General features: G+C 57.2%; 2 protein-coding genes across 8 annotated transcripts; one reads left to right on the top strand and one right to left on the bottom strand.

The window, feature by feature from the left end:
- The first annotated feature begins 968 nt into the window (after nucleotides 1–968).
- On the top strand, nucleotides 969–5,847 carry ZNF526 (zinc finger protein 526). Of its 7 annotated transcripts, none has more exons than XM_030299537.1 (4): nucleotides 993–1,076; nucleotides 2,693–2,715; nucleotides 2,958–3,057; nucleotides 3,148–5,847. In XM_030299537.1, exon 4 carries the CDS (start codon nucleotides 3,169–3,171, stop codon nucleotides 5,194–5,196), a length of 2,028 nt encoding a protein of 675 aa, XP_030155397.1. In that variant the 5' UTR covers nucleotides 993–1,076; nucleotides 2,693–2,715; nucleotides 2,958–3,057; nucleotides 3,148–3,168; the 3' UTR covers nucleotides 5,197–5,847. The 7 variants fall into 7 exon arrangements, with proteins under 7 accessions (XP_030155392.1, XP_030155397.1, XP_030155395.1 ...); XM_030299535.1 differs by having other exon boundaries at nucleotides 2,693–2,792; XM_030299534.1 differs by having other exon boundaries at nucleotides 2,693–2,868.
- A 2,145-nt stretch (nucleotides 5,848–7,992) lies between these two features.
- Nucleotides 7,993–17,838, bottom strand: GSK3A (glycogen synthase kinase 3 alpha). The gene is made up of 11 exons (XM_030299540.1): nucleotides 17,509–17,838; nucleotides 15,427–15,614; nucleotides 14,004–14,087; nucleotides 13,717–13,827; nucleotides 11,686–11,816; nucleotides 11,485–11,591; nucleotides 10,440–10,537; nucleotides 10,266–10,361; nucleotides 9,674–9,860; nucleotides 9,252–9,344; nucleotides 7,993–8,688 (listed from the first exon to the last, which is right to left on the bottom strand). Exons 1-11 carry the CDS (start codon nucleotides 17,789–17,791, stop codon nucleotides 8,615–8,617), a joined length of 1,452 nt encoding a protein of 483 aa, XP_030155400.1. The 5' UTR covers nucleotides 17,792–17,838; the 3' UTR covers nucleotides 7,993–8,614.
- Nucleotides 17,839–18,761: the final 923 nt, after the last annotated feature.

The following is an 18,761-nucleotide window of genomic DNA, read 5'->3' as shown; positions in this document are numbered from 1 at the left end:
TCTCAAACACCCCTCCCTCTGAAACCCTTTCCAATCTCTGCCCTCCAAGGTCACAGGGCCTTCCAATACCCCCTCTTCTCACCTGCACCTACAAGTTGCACTCTCTCTAGCAAGAGAACTGGAGTCCAGGCTGTGTGTCTGAGCAGCTCCCCGAGGCAGGGCCTTGGGCGCGGTGGCCACCCCCCCAACACCCCCCCACACACACACCTTGGTGAGTCAAGGCCAAGGCCCGCACGTGCCTTGAAACAAGTCCCCTACCCAGAGTGGTTCCCATCCCTGGGATTATCTCTCCTTAGAAGGCAGGAGACCTGGGTCCTGATTGGCACTGGCTCAGCGCTGGCTCTACTTGGGCTGCAGCAGTGACCTCGAAAGAGTCCCTCCCTTCGATGGCAATTGTCACCTACTGAAGCCCGGTGAATATCCTTAAATCAACCGAAGAGTGGGAGGGAAGGGAAAGCAGTTTTACAAACTGGGAAGGACTATGTCCATGTTACATGGGTTATAGGGAGCACCCACGGTGTATCAGGCCCTGTGCTGAGAGCTTTTACGTGTTTGATTTCATCCAATCCCCTCAACAGCCTTTGAGGTGAGTCAAGCCCATTTTACACACTACTAAAAGTGAGGTCCAGAGAGGGGAAGTACCCTCCAAAGCTGTGTCTGCCTCCAAAGCTGTGCTCTCGGAGATGCTCAGCCTCTTCAGCCATGAAATAACACCTCTGTCAAGGTCTCCCGCCACCCATTCCACTCCCTGGGCCCTCTTTTCCAATGATGCCCTCTTCTCACCGCTTAACTTTCTGATTCTTGGCAGAGCAGCCCAGGAGAACTGCGCAGGCGCTTGTCTGAGGCCCGACTCCGCCCACAGGGCACAGTTGTGTGCGTGGAGAAACTCGCCGAACCCCGCCTGAGTGTCAACACGCAGGCGCGGGGGCGCGTGCCCTCTGCTGCCAGCTCTGATTGGCTGCCACGGGTAAGGGCACCGCCCAATGGTAGGTGTGGATAGTGAGGGGTCCCGCACGCCTGGAGCAGAGAGGGTCTGTGTCAAGAGCGGCGGGGGCTGCAGGAGGCGAGAGAGACGGGTGAGGGCGCCGCGGGGCGGGCGGGGGAAGAGAGCACTGGGCGTACGGAGGGGGCGGAGGGAGAACGAAGGGGACACTGAGGGACGAAGAGCCTTGGGGCCTGCGCTAGGGCGGGAGCGGCGCGGAGTGGAAGGAGAGCGCTCCTTCCTATGTGCCCTAGAGCGTTGATTAAGCTTCTGCGGCGTGCAGGACCCTACCCTTGAGCCCGCCGCCCCCAGCCCTTACAGGGTACTCTCGTGCTACGGAGTTGAGAAGTGCGGTCGGTGAAATGGGATGTGTAGCGGAAAAGTTGAACTTCCAGGCCCCTGGTGGGTTCTTTCCTGGAAGGACTTACTGATCTATGGTATAAAAAGCCCTTGTCTCTCCCTACCGATAGTACACAGTCCCATAATTGAGAAGGGAGGAATGTGGGCGAAAAGTCCGAATTTTAGATTACTCGAGGCAGCCTTCTGGAAGAACATTTACTGGGTGCCTACTTTGTGTAAGCCTTACCCCAGGCCTTGGGCCTCGCCCCATGGGAGTTCTCTGGAGTGTGGGGCTGTAAACAAGGAAGAACTGAACTCTTGGGCTCCGGGTTGACTACTTTCAGGAAGATACCTTATTGGGTGGCCGTTGTGTGCAGGGCCCAGGCGACTCGTATATTAGTGAGGGAGTTGGGATTTGTGGTTAAGAAAAAGTAACTCCTGGGCCTTTAGTGAATCATTTATTCGAGGAACATTTATTGGATATCAGCTGAAAACAGTCATGTGCTAGGCTGTGTTGTTGTGGAAATTCACGGTCTAATAGGAAAGTTGGCCTGGTGGAAGAAGTGCAATGGGCACAGGGAGAGTTAAGCTCTCATGGCCTCACTTCCGGGAGGGAGCATTATTCATTCACAGAATATCTACTGAGTACCTGCTGTGGGCTAATCATTGTTCTTGGTGCTGGAACCACATCAGTGATGAAGAGACTAACATCCCTCCGGGAGCTTAACATGAGCAACTTTGCATGCCTGGGTGTAAGCTGAGTTCCACCAGCCCTCTGGCACTAACAGATGAGTTAAAGACTGAGACAGTGGAGATTGGATTCAGAAAATTAGCAGGGGGTGGGAGGGCAGTCATTTACTAAAGTGCCTCTGAGCCCCTGCTGTGTAAAGAGGCCTGGGTTGAGCCCACGCATGTAGAAGGGGAGACAGGGCACATAGGCGGAGGTTCAGAAGTCAAAAATCCCTGGCCCGGGTCCGTGGTTTTGTTGGTGACATCAGCCCCTACAGTGAATCAGACCTGCCCTGCCTGCATGCTCAGTCTGGAGAGGAGCACAGACCTCAACCCGGACTCATGATAGTTGCTATGATAGAGGTGGCACAGGTTACCATAGGAACCCAAAGGAGGAAGGAGTGGATGGACATCACCCTGAGAATGTAGAGATGTTGTCAGAAAAGGCTTCACAAAGGAAATGCTGGGCAGGAGTTTGCTGGACAAGAAGAGGAGAGAACTCTCTTGGCAGAAGGAATGGCAACCGCAAAGACTTAGGACTCAAAAACAGCATCTCTGGAGAACTCCAAGTCATGGTTCTGTCTAACCTTTCTCAAGTACCAGGGTGTTTGTGGTCAGTACTACTTTTACCTCGTTTCACAGGTGACAAAACAGTCTCGGAGGAAGTAAGTGGTGGAACGCAGATTCAAGCCAAGGGCGGTCCGGTCCAGAAGCCTGCGCTCTCACACACTGCTGCATGTCTGTGTGTACATACAGTAGGAGGAACGGGGCTGAACAGTGAGGAAACTACAGGCAGACGATGAGAGGCATAAAGAGAGGTGTCCTTAGAAAGGGTGCAACTGGCCCTGCGGGTAAGGAGGGAGGGTGACGTCTGAGGCCAGACTGAAAGAGGCTGTCTCTCTCACAGATGCCCAGCACCCTGGGGCAGGGGTCGGCTACAGAACCACAGGTTCATTGAAGACTGAGGCGTGAGCACTGGATGCAGGCTTGCCGATTGACAGAGGCCGGTGAGCGACAGGATGGGCAAGGAAGCTCTTGAGACATCCCTGCTTCTCTCAGGTTCTCGATGTTTCACCAGCTTCCCCTTTTTTCTCCAGGCACTACTCTCCCTCCCCACCATGGCAGAGGTGGCGGCTGAGGTGGCCGAGGCGGCCGAGATGCCAACACAGATGTCACCAGGGGCGATGGAGACATCAACACCGATGTTAGGAGAGGTGACGGAGATGGCAACAGAGGTGACCGAGATGACACCTGGGGAGGCCCTCGCCTCCTCCCTTTTCTTCCAGCACCACCAGTTCATGTGCTCTGAGTGCGGCAGCCTCTACAACACGCTGGAGGAAGTTCTCTCTCACCAGGAGCGGCATGTGCCTGCTGTCACAGAGGAGGAGGCGCTGGTCACCCAGCATGCTGGCCTGGAGCCAGAGCTCATGGCGGGCACCGAGGATGGGCCTTTCCAGTGTGGGGAGTGCAGCCAGCTCATCCTGTCCCCTGGTGAGCTCCTGGCCCACCAGGACGCCCACCTCCGGGAGTCTGCAAGCCAGATCCAGTACCAGTGTGGGGACTGCCAGGAGCTCTTCCCCTCTCCTGAGCTGTGGGTGGCTCATCGCAAGGCCAGGCACCTTTCTGCTACGGCAGCCGAACCACCGGTGCTGCCCCCTCTGCCTCCCCCGGCACCTCCCCTCCCTGCTCCACCCGAAGTGAAGATGGAGCCCTACGAGTGTCCCGAATGTTCCACCCTCTGTGCCACTCCCGAGGAGTTCTTGGAGCATCAGGGCACCCACTTTGACTCCCTCGAGAAAGAAGAGCGCAATGGGCTCGAGGAGGAAGAAGAAGAGGAGGAGGAGGAGGAAGACGACGAAGAGACGGAGGAGGAGGAGGAGGTGGTGCCAGAGGTTGGTGATGACGCCACGGGAGGCGACAGGGCCACAGCCGGCCGGGCCCGGGGCTGTGGGGACTGTCCCCCCCGCTGGACGTCAGCCGAGGCACGCCGGCGACACCGGCGGGCATCCCGCGGCCCGGCATCGGCAGCCCACCCCTTCCACTGCGACCAGTGCCAGCGCAGCTTCAGCTCGGCGAACCGGCTGCTGGCTCATGGGCGGGCGCACGTCGGCGGCACGCACGAGTGTACAACCTGCTCCAAGGTCTTCAAGAAAGCGGCGTCGCTCGAGCAGCACCTGCGGCTGCACCGCGGCGAAGCCCGCTACCTCTGTGTGGACTGCGGCCGCGGCTTTGGCACGGAGCTCACGTTGGTGGCTCACCGGCGGGCACACACCGCCAACCCCTTACATCGCTGCCGCTGCGGCAAGACGTTCAGCAACATGACCAAGTTTCTCTACCACCGGCGCACCCACGCGGGCAAGAGCGGGGCGCCCCCCGCGTTGGCGGCCGCCTCCCCGGCTCCGGCCGAGCCCTCGCCGCCGCCGCCACCACCGCCGCCCCCCGCCCCGCCCGCCCAGCTGCCCTGCCCACAGTGCTCCAAGTCCTTCGCCTCGGCTTCCCGGCTCTCCCGGCACCGGCGCGCCGTCCACGGGCCCCCCGAGCGGCGTCACCGCTGCGGAGTGTGCGGCAAGGGCTTCAAGAAGCTGGTCCACGTGCGCAACCACCTGCGGACACACACGGGCGAGCGGCCCTTCCAGTGCCACTCGTGTGGCAAGACCTTTGCTTCTCTGGCCAACCTCAGCCGCCACCAGCTGACCCACACGGGTGCGCGTCCCTACCAGTGCCTGGACTGTGGCAAGCGCTTCACGCAGAGCTCCAACCTGCAGCAGCACCGGAGGCTGCACCTGCGGCCCGTGGCCTTCGCCCGCGCACCCCGCCTCCCCATCACCGGTCTGTACAACAAGAGCCCCTACTACTGCGGGACCTGCGGCCGCTGGTTCCATGCCCTGGCAGGCCTGCGACTGCACCAGCGTGTCCACGCCCGAGCCCGGACCCTGACCCTGCAGCCGCCCCGATCGCCACCTCCTGCCCCGCCCCCACCCCCTGAGCCTCAGCAGACTATCATGTGTACGGAGCTGGGGGAGACCATTGCCATCATCGAGACGTCCCAGCCTCTGGCACTTGAGGACACGCTGCAGCTGTGCCAGGCCGCCCTGGGGGCCGGGGAGGCGAGCGGGCTGCTGCAGTTGGACGCGGCCTTCGTGTGACGCAGCCGAAGAGCAGCAATAAAAGAGTTTGGTTGCCAACAACAATCGTGAGCACCTCCGGGAGAGAGGGGACCACCCCCTGGCAAGCCACTCTGGCACCTGATTGGGTGCCAGGATCCACCCTGGCCTCTTACCCACTGACTCCTCACAACGGCCCTGCCGGGTGTGTCTTGTCACTTTTCTCCGCCTCAGGGTAAACTGAAGCCCTGAGATGGGACGTGATCTGTCCCGGGTCCCCCCGGTGCGTTGCAGAGTAGCGTTTGCCGAGGCTCTTTGCTCCGCACCTGTCACCCTGGTGCCCAGCAACGTCAGGTAACCTTTCCTGAGCCCCGACCACATGCCAGACCTGTGCTGGGCACTGTTGCATACCTCTGCGGGTTCTCGCTTGTCCCCAAGACTGTCACCTTCCCTGGACCCTGGGCATACAGGACTTGGCTCTGCCTGGTGGAGAGAGAGGTACTTGACTTCTCTGGGCTTCCTTAAGCTCACTTTTGACAATATGGAAGGAAATCTCTAGGTACCCACATACTCAGCTGCAGGCTGGGTGATGCTGGAACCCCGGGAATGACTCAGACCCAGACCCAGGCTCTACCCCAGGAGACGCTCAGTGGCAGTGGAGTTCACACAAGTACAGATGGCCTTGCTCTCTGAGTGTGTGTCATTGATTCATTCAGCCTGGGAGTCCACGGGCCTCCCTCCCACATGCCGGGGGCCAGAGAGGAGTCAGGCTCCTGCCCTGCCCCTGGGGAGCAGGCAGATCTCAGTCCCGGAATCCTCAGGACTGTGCTGGGGATGCACAGGGACGGTGGGATCCCAGAGCAGGGAACAAACCCCTTGGAGGAGGTAGTCCTTGTGGAAAACTTAGGAATCGCCAGTGAAAGAGGAAGAAAACGTAACAGGCAGACGACACTGCAGAGAGGGTGAGTTCTTGGTGTACTTGGAGACCGTCCAGTTACAGCCACAATGACAGCACACATGACCGCCTAGCCGTGGCAGGCACCACAGCTCGCACTGCACATGGATTGTGACCCGGCGGGCCCGTGTGGTGATCTCAGCATTAGCCCTGCTGTACAGATGAGAAAACAGGGACAGGCACTCACCCAAGGTCTCACACTAGGCAGCAGTGTCGCTGAGATTTGAATCCAGGTGGTGCCTTCAGCCCACATCTGTAACCAGCACCGTTGAGCGAGTGCAACGTTTGAAACCGGTGCAGGGGTAGGGATGTTCAGGGGATTTGCTACATCTGGAGGAGAGGTGAGCCAGTGTCACCGAGCAGTTGGGGTTTGGTGAGGCCTTGAAAGATCAGAGGGGTTAGGAACAAGAAGGAATCCCCAACCTTTTTGAAGTCTACCTAGAGTGGCAGTCCTTCCCTCCCTAAACAGGAATAGATGATTTATGGCCGGTTCCTGGGGCAGGCTCCCACCAGGCCTCTACACACCAAAGTGCTCAGGTGGGGAGGCCTGGACCTGGGAAGGCTGTGAAAGTCAGACTAAGTTGGGGTAGCGGGGATGGTCAAAAGTGGGCCTTAGGGCTCCCCGGCATCAGGGTGGGGCAGGGGGGTGGCTGAAGATGGTCTAAGGGGAAAGGATGGGGCCAGACCAGGGCCGAGGCCATGGGAGTGGGAGGAGGGTGAGGCACATCCTCACTGACCTCACGGCTGAACAGATGTGAGCAGTAGGGAGGTAGGGGGGCCCCGGGAGTGCCCCTTGCCCAGACCAGCCCTTCTGTCCTGCTGTGGTCTCCTTGCTAGATGCATTTATCTTACAAACAAGGTGATATCCAGAGGGTCTTGAGCAGGAAAGGCCAAGGATTGTTCTGAATAGTTTACAGGTGCCCATGGGGCTGGCCCAAATAAACTGGAGAGTTCAGATGCCACAGGAACAGTCCCTGAACTCTTTGGGACATGTTCAAAACCCCTTCCCTTTTGGGGCTCAGTCGGTAGAGCACGCAACTCTTGATCTCAGGGTCGTAAGTTCAAGCTCCCCGGTGGGCGTAGAGATTACACAGTAACCAAGAAAAAAAACTTCCTTTTTTCTTCACAAGTGAAGTCCAGTGGAGGACGTATCAGTTGCTCCTCCTTCCACTTTTGAGGCCTCCTGCCCTCACGTATCATTGGCACCACATGGAGGAGTGGCCATTTCCCTCTGCCCGTGGCCCCACCATGTTTTCATGGAAGGGGAGGAGGGAAAGAAACCAAGTTCTCTGTGCCAACCTTCCCAGGCTTGTCGCTTCCCAGCATCCCTAGGTATGGGCCGGCTATGTGCCCTCTTTAAAACAGAAACGAAAGCTTGGAGATCTGTTAGGGCTTGAGGACAGCTACTCTGCCCGTCTGTGCCCACTAAGGGTCTACATCTAGGCTGTTTTGGCCTGAGTGACCCCTCATCATTCAGTGTCCCTGTGAAACAGCATGTAGCTTAGGCTATGAGACATAGAGCCATTTGTTCAAAGTCTCGACTCCGCCACTTCCACTCTGTGGCCTTGACCTCTGATCCCATTCTCTCAACTGTCGCCTGGGGATGACAGTGCCTGCTTCCCTCCAGATCAGTGCTGGGTCCATGAGGCAGGCTCCCACCAGGCCTCTGCAGTGGATAAGCCAGACTCAGTTTGTCACATGTGCAGAGGGGAGCTGAGGCACAGGAAAGCTGGGCCTGTGAGGCAGGGCCGGGACTCAAGCCTCCAACAGCCCAGCGTGGTGGGTTCACTCAGCCCCTTTCCCCTGCCTGAGAGGTCCTGTCCCAGAACAGCCCCTCAGGCATCACCCTCACCTCTGTGGAAACAAGGCAGCCAGACAGGAAGCAGGTTTTCATGCCAATAATTTATTGAACGGAGGTCTGTACACAGGCAAACCTTACTGTGGAAACTAAGACATCAGGAGCTCCCCCACCCACCCACCCCCAGCCCTCCAGGGTTGGGAGAGGAGGGAGGAGACCTTAGGGGCAGAGGACAGGAGGGGGGACAGCTGTAGAAGGGGGACGGGCCAGGTTGGACGGTGTGAATCGACGTTTTCTTTAAGAAAAAAATTATAACAATCTATTTACACCCGAGGGGGAAGGAGGAGCAGGGAAGGGAGGAGGAATAGACGGGATGGTCTGGTTCTATTTACAAGGGACACAGGAGGGGAAGGGGGTTGGAGGAGTGTAGGCCTGGGAGGAGGGGAGGGGGCCGAGGGGGCAGGAGGTCCTCATGCCTCCAACCCCCTGTCCTTCCTTCTCTTCCCTCCCCACAACCAGTTAAAATCCTCTTAAAAAGCCCACCATAGGGTGAGGCTGGTGAGGGAGGGACTGGAGGTAGGGACAGGGACTCATTTACCTCTGCCCTCTAGTCTAGGGGCCCAGCCAGGTCAGGAGCTTGATGGGCTATGGTCCCCCTTCCCAGCCCCACTGGAGGCTCCCAGATGGAAGGGTAGTTGGTGGGGCCCTCAGGAAGAGTTAGTGAGGGGAGCTGTGGCGTCGGTCGACTGCCATTCCGAGCCGGTCTGAGCCTCACTTAAAGCTGAGGGGGAGGAAGAAGCAGACAGTTACCCTTTGCCTTGCAGACCTCCATCCCTCCAAGAGCAGGAACTCGGTGGGGGATGCTACATCAGAAACAGACAGCTGCCACTTTGGGTCCAGGGTTGCATGCTCAAATGCCAAAGGGCCAGGCTGGTCATGGACGGACTCCAGAGAGCCAGGCCCCACATAAAAGAGGGCAGCTGGAACTTGGCCCCGCTGACAGCACCACCCCGAGGAAAGGTAGGCCCGCACTGCCCAGTCAGATTTTCTTCCCCAAGAGAGACAGGAAATCTGAATTTGTACATGCAGTGGCCTCAATTTTTAAACGTGGACAAATTTAACTTTTTGTTTGTGTGTGCATGCCAAACGTTTGCCTTTGGCTTTCCAGTTAGCACTTAAACACAGATATAGATGATAATAGCCTACAAAGGTGACCATCAAGGCGTATACGATCAAAGTGTCAACAGCTTCCACACATGTGCAGGAAACTCTAGGGCTGTGGGAACAGGCCCGCCTCCCAGGCTGAGAAAGGCTTTCATCTGCCACAGATGGCCCCTGACTTACCTTGTGAGGATGGAGTGAGGGTGGCAGTGCCCGCTGGGGACCTCAAGTGAGGAGGGATGAGAATGGCGTTGAGAGATGGTTGGATGGAGAGTTCTAGGGACAGGAATGGACATGCCCAGTCAGGAGGCAGGGCACTGGGAGACAGGGTCAGGGTTAGGAGGGGGCACCAGGTAGGGACCCAGCTCTTGGCAAGGGTGTAGCCACTGAATGCTTTAAGTGAAAAACCAGAGGGAGCCTCGCACAGGTGATCACAGGGCATGGGTTAAGCAGGGTCAAGTCTCCTGTCTTGGAGGCATCTCCTGAGCCCCCAGGCCCTTCCTGTAGCCCACCCTCAGCGCCCCACTCCTGTCTGTAACACCAAGCACTCCTCCACATTCTCTGCCTGCCCCTCCGGTTCCCCAGATCCCAGGCTGTGCCCTCACCGCCAGGACTGAAATTGAAGAGGGGGGGAAGCGGGCGGTTGTTGGGAAGCTGGGTTCCGTGACATCGCAGTTCATCAAAGAAGCTGTGGGCGCAGGCTTCCAGAGGGGACAGCCTTGAGGACGGCGTGTACTCCAGCAGGCTAGAGCAGAGCGCGATGGCCTCCGGCGGCGTTCGAGATTTGAACACCTTAGGGGGAGGGGACAGAAGTCACCAGGGTGAAACGCCCCAGCACTGGGTTAGCCAGCATCGTGCTGCTACGGGGCCTGCAGCAAACGTGACTGGGTCCCGCACACCCACTTTCTAACTGAGGCACCACCACTGAGGGGCAGTCACCTTCTTTCGGGTGAGCAGTTCCCCCAGGTCCCATCACTGGACGGGCCCTGCTGGGAGCCTGTTTCCCCACCAGAAAAATGGCACTGTCGAACTTACCGTCGATCCTCACCTTCTCGAGTATGGGAGATGCCATAAAATTGGAAATGGGATGAGTTACTAACCCACTCCCAAGCCCTGACTCTATAGCCAGGTCCCCAGGCCAGCTGGCCTCCAAAGGGGACCTCAGCCATGCTGCCTGAGCCCCTAGCCCTTCCCCACCTTTGTCCAGGGGTGAGCTTTAATCTGGGGAAACTTGAACTCCGTGTAGTTGGGGTTCATCTCTCGGATCTGTTCCCGGGTTGGTGTTCCCAGCACCTGCAGAGAAAAGGAGGGGTCTGAGCCAAAGCCCCTCTCCCTTAGCCACCCCCCCCCCACACTGTGCCGTGCCCTCACCTTGATGATCTCCACCAGCTGGTCTACCCCACTGTCCCCGGGGAAGATGGGCTGGCCCAGGAGGAGCTCAGCCAGCACGCAGCCAGCTGACCACACATCTGAAGGGGGAATGGGGGAGGGTCAGGGCTCCTCCACCCATCTCCTCACAAGTGCTTCGATCCCCCCCACAGTCACCCCGAGGGTGCCAGGAGCCCATTTTCTCAGCCCTGAGAAGCAGCACCCTGCTCAAGGTCCTACAGTTTAGAACGCCGGAGCCTGATGTTGAACCTCCAGGTCTGACTGACTGTGCCGCACTCTCCAATCTAAGTGTTCCAGCCTTAATTGCCTCTCTCCCCTCGGTGACCCCAGTAAGCCCCTTCTCTACCTCTGGCCTCCAGATGGCCCAACATACCTAGAACAGGCATCTGTGTTCTTCGGGCCTCGGGAAGATAAAGCCTTAATTTCCAGGCCTAGCCTTTATCCTGCCCACAGGAACAGCTGCAACCTGGGAGTCTTGCCCCCCTCCCTGGTCTGTACTTGACCCCCAAGGCACAAGTTCACACCTAAGGACCATTCAGTTTCTCCACACTGCTGATGAATGTTCTCTCCAAACCCTTTCATGCCCCCGCCTCTTGCCTGGAAGGTAGTGCTGCCATCCCCACCAATGGGGAAAGACACGAGGCCCTGTGAGCAAGTCACACCCTCGCGGTAGAGAGCCACTGATTCCCCCAAGGTCACTGTCAGCCCCTCCCCCCCAAGGCGAGAAAAGAGGGCTGACTGGGAGGCTCCAGAGCCCGCATGGACTCTGGAGTCAGGTCAGCTTTCAAAGCCCAGCCCTGCCCAACCCCAGCAGTGCGAATGCAGGCAGGCGGCCTCCCCGCTCTCAGCCTCAGACTGCTCATCTGTGAACCGAGCATACGGCAGCATCGCCCTCCAAAGTTTGTGAGGACTGGATGAAAGAACACACGTTAAGCTTTTATCGCCGAGCTTGGCAGACAGCACACAGAAAGAACTCAAAAACTGCCATGACTGCCGTTGCCCACCCCCACCCTCCGGGAAGTCTGACCAATGGACGAGGTGTAATCAGTGGCTCCGAAGATCAGCTCCGGGGCCCGGTAGTAGCGAGAGCAGATGTAGGAGACGTTGGGCTCCCCCCGGACCAACTGCTTTGCGCTGTGGGAAGAGATGGGTGGGAGTAAACGCAAGGCCAGGGTTGGGGTCCCTCCTCGCCCCTTCGGCCACCCAGCGCACCCCAGGTCAGACCCACCTGCCAAAATCGCAGAGCTTGAGGACAGCAGTGTCAGGGTCCACCAGCAGGTTCTGGGGCTTGATGTCGCGGTGACACACGCCCTGGGAGTGGATGTAAGCCAAGCTCCGGAAGAGCTGGTACATGTACACCTGGGACAGGCAAGGGACAGCACAACTGTGGCCCAGGGCTGCCCACGGAACTTGCTAGTGCTCCACCCTCTTGGCCTCAAGAGCCCTCCCAAGCACCTCTCCAGTTGACTCACAAACTCTTCTACTGCCCCTGGGTCCTCAAACCTTACTCTGCACCAGGCCCACTTAGAGGGCTTGTTAAAACAGGGACCTCTGGGGCCCCCTCCCAGTTTCTGATTCAGTAAGTTCGGGATGGGGCATTTGCGACAGACCCCCTCAGGGCTGGCACTGCCCCGCACCTTGAGAATACTGCCTCAGTCACACATCTCAGCAAAAGCCTGATAAACACACACACACACACACACACACACACACACACACACACACACAAGGAAGGCCTTGCGGGAGCCAGTCACTCAGCTCCAAAACCACTGGCTATAGGAAGGGCTCGGCTTCCTTCAGCTGCCAGTCAAAACCACCCACGGGCTCGCCTCCCTCCAGCTGGATTTTCCTGCCACTCTCCCTCCCACTGGCTAGAACGTAAGTGCCAAGAGAGCAGGGATCTTTGTGTGTTCATCGCTGCTGTGTCCCCCAGGACCCAGGCCAGTGCCCAGCACATAGCAACTGCTCAGGCCGGCTTCCTGGGCCCCCCTCCTCCATCCCCACTGCCCTTGGCTAGAGATGCCGCTTCCTCACCCTGCACCTAATGATCTCCCAGAAGCCTTCCTTGATCCTTCTCACCCCCAAAGCAGGCAGGGCCGGGGGCCTCCTGTTTCCAGAATTCCCTGTGTTCCTTCTACTATGGCAGTTGCTAGTAGTTTTATAGTTCTTTGTAACGACAGCTGTCTACTCCACTAAACTGAGAGCTCTTCAGGAACAAAGCCTGGGTCTCAGTCAGTTAGGCCTCTGGAACTGCATTGGGTTCAGCACACAGGTAGCCACAGTAGGGATTCACCAAACCAGAGGACTCCCCTCCTGGGAGGCACAGTCCCCCAGCACCAACCCCTGATAGAGCTCTGTAGCTCACCGAGGCCCAGGGTTCTTAAAGCTAGCAGGAGGATCTTCAGCCAACCTGAACCCACCCACCTCCTCCCAGTGCAGAAGGCTGCTCCGGGGGTGCCTGGGTGGCTCAGTCGGTTAAGCGTCTGACTTCGGCTCAGGTCGTGATCTCACAGTTCGTGGGTTCAAGCCCCGCGCCAGGCTCTGTGCTGACAGCTCAGAGCCTGAGCCTACTTCGGATTCTGTGTCTCCCTCTCTCTCTGCCCCTCCCTGGCTCACACTCTGTCTCTCTCTCTGTCTCTCTCTCAAAAATACATAAACATTAAAAAAATAGTAATTAAAAAATAAAAAAATAAAAAAAAAAAGAAAGCTGCTCCGGCCTCTGTTCTCCACATCATCCCTAGGCTCATTCATTCATTCATTCATTCACCCATTCATTCAAACACCTCCTGAAAGAGACTAACACCAGGGGCACAGCACCAGGCCCTGGGGAATGAACCCAGGTTCTGTGGACAGCAACCTTCCTCCAACCCTGCCTCCTTCCCACTCCCCTCTGCCAAGGCTTTGCAGGCCAGGACTCTGACTTCAGCATCTCTCCCTTCACATTCTCGGTCCCCACCCCAATTCTAACTCCACCAACAATACTGGTGCCACTGGGCTCCCAGGGTGGACCCGAGCAGGTACCGTGCAGTCTTCCCCAGACCCCAGTCAGCCTGTCTCCCTGATTCGGTCAGGCCTCAGGTTGGCTTGCCCTGCATTTGGCAAGCTCTGTCTATGGTGGTTATGGAGTCAAGAGCAGGGAACACACAGCCTGCAGAGACCAACATAAAGTTGGGAGGAAGAAGGAACCCACAGAAGGCAGGAGGATCCAGAGCCCCTGGCTTTGTAGGCCTGGGTCCCAGCAGCCTGCCCGCCTGCCCACCTTGACATAGATGATAGGGATGGTCAACTTGGCCTTGGTGAAATGGCGGGCCACCCGGTACACTGTCTCGGGCACGTATTCCAGCACCAGATTTAGATAAAGCTCGTCTTTCTGCAGAGAGCAAAGGAGAGGTGTGAGGCACTGTGAGGAAAGAGCGGGGGGGGGGGGGGGGGGCGGGGGGAGGCTTGTGGGGGATAACGGGGGAAGGACTGGCAGTCACGAGAAAGGCAGGCAGGAACACGGGTGGAGTCAAGGTGGAAGACTCCCCCGCATGGGCAAGGCCTCACCTTCTCTCCACTGGAGTAGAAAAAGTATCTCAGCCTCACAATATTGCAGTGGTCCAGCTTACGCATAATCTGCAGCTCTCGGTTCTTGGGAGCAAAAGGAAAGTGCCTCAGACAACGGCCGACTCTCCCCGCCTCCCCTCCCTGGAGCCCCTCACCACAGCCCTGCTCCTCTACTTCTGCCAACAGAGCCAGGTGGCTACTCCTTGCGTCCCAGCTCCAGGGCCCCTCTAGCACAGACCCTAATTCCTTACCACTACCCATTTCCCTCCCCCACAAGCTGAAGGCCTATGGACTAAACCCAACCTACAGATCAGCTTTCTTCAGCCCACTGTTCAAAAATTCCCAATGCGTTGCTAACATCTGAAAATCAGGGGTCTCCATGTATGAATCCACTTTTCCTGCTTGTCTTGAAAAATCAGATGATATGGCCACACAAGGCCCGAGTGCCAACAGACAAGTACTGGCCACCCAGTTCACCCTGGTCCCCACTTCTCTCTATTGCCTCCCCTGGAGGTATCTGGGCCCTTGAACCCTGACTTGGATCTTAAGTCCCAGACTCCAGACTTCCATCTTCCCAGAGCCTCAGTCTCTTCCCTATTCTCTGTTCCCCTGAGTTCTGGCCTCAGAATTCCCACCCTCAGATCCCTCGCACTTCTGGGACTCCATGCTAATCAAATTCTGGCCCACACCCTGGAGCTCCTCCTGCCCAAGGGTTCTCACTGCCAAGACCCAGTCCCTGACCTGGTTCGCTCCCAGCCTAGGTTCAGTTCGTTTATATCCAGGCCAGCCTAAGCTCCAAAATGCCAGTCCTTGCAACACCAACTGTCCCTCGACTTCTACCTCTTCCATCTCCTTTTGGTTCCCTGGACCTCCACTAGGTTATAGGGCACATCTGTCCTCAGGGGGACAGATGCCCACACCAAGGCACATGGTTTGGTGAGCAGAGTACAGTCTGGATTTCATCCTGCACTTGCCAAGCACCTGGGTCAGAGCACGACCTTCACAAACACACTCATCACCCTCTACCAGCTTCCTTTCTCCTCTGGGCAGAAGCGTAACTTAGCGGGTAAGGTGGAAGGCTTCGGAATCAGACAAGCCAGAGGCTAGTCTTGCTCTCAAGTCAATTCTCTTATCTGAGTCTCGGTCTTAGAATGAGGATAAGACACCAGTGTCCACCCTCAGAGAACCTTCATGTGAATCAAATAACAACTTGCCTAACAAAGCACTTCACCCAGAGCAAAAGCCCAACATCAGCTCTGGGCTCTCTTGGAACCCACACTCCCATCTTCCACACACTTTTCCACTCCTTTCTCTTCTGGCTCATGTTCAGATCCCGTGAAAACCCAAATCCAGCACCCTCACTAGGGTGCTCTCACCCATTATGCCTGGTCACACCTCCTTGTCCCCATTTGCCCCAAGCTACCTTGAACCTCTTGTCCTGGAGAACCTTCTTGATGGCCACCAGTTCCCTGGTCTCAGCCAGCCGTGCCTGGTACACGACCCCAAACGAGCCATTGCCAATCACTTTGATGTCTGTGTAAGCCACCTCCTGGGATCGCTCTGGGCCTTGGCCTAGAGTCGCTACCACTGTGGTCACCTTCCCGCTGTCACCTGGGGAACAAAGGGGACACACATCCACTGACCTTCCCCCTCTTGCCACCACCCAATCACAGGGCTGTGGGGAGGGAGGCGAATCTCTATAGGATGCTCACTGGGGGCCTTTGTCTCTTCTCTGTCTTTGAGCAGAGGTGGCTGCTGGATGCCTCTGGGTGCCCTTTCTCCTCTTCCCTTCAGGGAACCCTAAATCCTGCTGCTTCTCTGGGTGGGAAGACACTGACACTTAAACTTCTTGCTGTTCAAGGATTGATAACCCAGAATTTCTACCTCTAGTGAGCAGCAAATCACTGGTCCCGCTTGGTCTGAGGGCATCCTCATACTCTCAGATGATGACTGTATCCACTCTGAGCTTCCTGCCTGCTGGCCCCACTCCTGACTGGGAAAAGCCTGACCTAACCTCTCCCACTTACCAGAGCAGTGACCCCGAGGCACTTCTACTTTAGGAAAGCACTAGCCTTTCTCTCAGCTTGAGGGACAGTGACCACTAAGTCCTCCTTGCTAGAGCTGATAACCACCACTATTTTTTAGTGGCAGAAAGGACTCCTCCAGGTATGAGTGACAAGGTCATGACTTTCACAATAAGCCCTTCCCCAACTACTCTGGAGTTAGAAAAGGTGCTGACCTGGCCTCCTCATCTGTGTGGTCCAGAGTTCCAGACCCCTTCCTGTATTTGGGTGGTCCCCAATGGACAAGTACTAAGTCGTGAGACTGATGAACCTGGCCTCCATTAACAAGGGGCCATCCCAGCCTCAGTCCTTTGAAGGAAAGCTGTAAGTTCCAATTCCATTCTCTGAACAGCAGCAAAGTTTTGTGGCATTCTTAGGGAACAGTGACCTCTTTTCTTTGGTGAACTTTTCATCAATTTCCCAAAGAAAAGGGGTCACTGATGAACCAAATTTGTTTTGAGGGGCACTGACACCTTCTTTTGGAGGAAGATGATCCTATGTGGCTATTCTTCCAGAGCTAATGACACCATACCTCAGAACAATGATAAGGGTAGAACCTTAGATCCATATTCAATGGGGAACTGTGACCCTCCCTGACACTGTTCCATTTTTTGTGGAAGGAGACTTACCGAGCAAGTTTTTTTTTGTTCTGTTTTGTTTTTAAGTAAATTCTACCCCCAACGTGGGGCTCGAATCCATGACACCAAGAACAAGAGTCGCATACTCTACAAACTGAACCAGCCAGGCACCCCAAGCCAAGTTTTTGGAAGAACAGTGCCTATGGACTTGTTTGGCAGGGTATACTGATTCCCAGTCTGTCCTCATTTCTAAGAAGCACCAACTATTAATTTCCACCATTGGGGGTACAGTTCTATCTGTTAGGGACAAATGATGGTAACAGGTCTTGCATTTTAAAAGGAAAGACTGCCTGGGTACCAGTTTGGGAAGCCCTGGCCCTATCCTTCCGGGGACACAGTAACCTCAAATCCATTCCTATGTGATATTCACTCCAAACCTCCATCGTCTAAAGGGGAGCAAATTCGATCCCCTTTTTGGGGTGACGGTGATCTTCTTTTTGGGAACAATATCCCTTTAGCCCCATGTGCAGGCGAGGATGACTCCTGATCCTGTTGTCTAATGGATGGCAACATCAGATTCCTGTTTTTAAGGCTCAGGGACCCAACATCTCAGTACTAGAAGAACAGAGACCTGCGACCCCTGTTTCCTTGAGGACCACTAATCTAATCCTAATATCCAGTCCTAAACTCCAATTGATGGTAACCCCTTAAATCCCTTTCTCTGGGAAGAGGAGCGCTCAAATCCCATCTTTGGAAGCACAGGGAGCTGGACCTCCTATCTGGGCATATGGAAGAAGCTGATCGACGTTTGAAGGGCTTCGGGAACCTTGATCTCCACCCTCCACGGACGCCGCTAATACTCACGGCCCAGCTTCACTCCGGGCGGCGGGAAGCTAGTGCCCGCACCGGGGCCGCCGCTGCCTCCTCCGCCGCTGCCGCTGGGGCCACCCCCGGAGCTCGAGGCCCCCACGCCCCCACCCATGGCTCCGACTGACGCCTTCCCACCGCCGCTGCCGCCCGGACCGGAGGCCGAGCCCCCGGGGCCGCCGCCGCCACCACCGCCTCCGCCGCCTGGCTCCGCGAACGAGCTGGTCCGCGCCCGGCCCGAGCCCCCAGGGCCGCCTCCTGAAGGCCCGCCGCCGCTCATGGCGCCGAGCGCAGGCCCAGGCCACGGGGCTCGGGCTGCCCGGGCTGCCCCCGCCGCCGCCGCCGCCGCCGCCGCCGCCTCCCCCGGGCTCTGGCCTCTTCCAGGCCGCGCCGCTCGGGCTCCGGCTCCGGCCCAGCGCCCGCCGCGGGGCACGTCGGGAGATGCAGTCCGCCTGCCCTACGCGCCGCCGTCGCCGCCCTCGGTCCGCACAGAGAGCCGCGAGGCACGCCGGGAAATGGAGTCTGCAAAGGCCTCAGAGCCCACCGCGGGGGATGACGGATCGCGCTGCACGTCAGGAAAGAGTCCTGGGCAATAAGTCAGCCAACTGTGTCGACTGCGGACTCTGAAGCACATTGGGAAGCGGAGTCAGAGTCGCACACTCACACACTCACTCCATTGCAGCAACTGTGAGCCCTAAATGTGCTTCAAAAATGTAGTCGCAGCCACTCTTTCAGTGAGCTTTGTAGGCCGATGCACGCCGGGAAATGGAGTCCAGACGCTTATTTAGTCTATTGGCCGTGTATGCCGATCCGTGCCAAGTGCACGGTGGGAAATAGAGTCTGCGCCGGTGCATCCGCAGATACCGGACCGTGAAGCAAGCCGGGAAATGGAGTCGTCGCCACGCCCTCACCGCATTGCAGGTGTAACGCGACTTCCAAAGCACGCCGGGAAATGGAGTCCCAGGTACTACTTAAGCCCCAAGTGGACACTGCAATTATGGAGATAGGCTGGGAAATAAAATAGGTACGGCGTTCCTCTGCATCTCCTACGCTATGCCGCAGTCCCTACCGGGAAATGTAGTCAACACCAAGGCTTCAGAGTAGTTGCTACAGTGAACTTTGTGTCTTCTGGGAAATGAAGTTCAAGGCGGCCTCCCCGTTTGACTGAGCGGGAGGGATCTACGAGGAACCCGAAGCATGCTGGGGAATAGTCCAGTCAGGATACTGACCCTTTGTGAGATGAGACTGCA

The sequence above is a fragment of the Lynx canadensis genome, chromosome E2 (assembly GCF_007474595.2).
Source record: "Lynx canadensis isolate LIC74 chromosome E2, mLynCan4.pri.v2, whole genome shotgun sequence".
In the NCBI taxonomy this organism is placed as follows: domain Eukaryota; kingdom Metazoa; phylum Chordata; class Mammalia; order Carnivora; family Felidae; genus Lynx; species Lynx canadensis.
The sequence above is the reverse complement of the archived record's forward strand: the minus strand, read 5'-3'. Positions and strand labels throughout refer to the sequence as shown.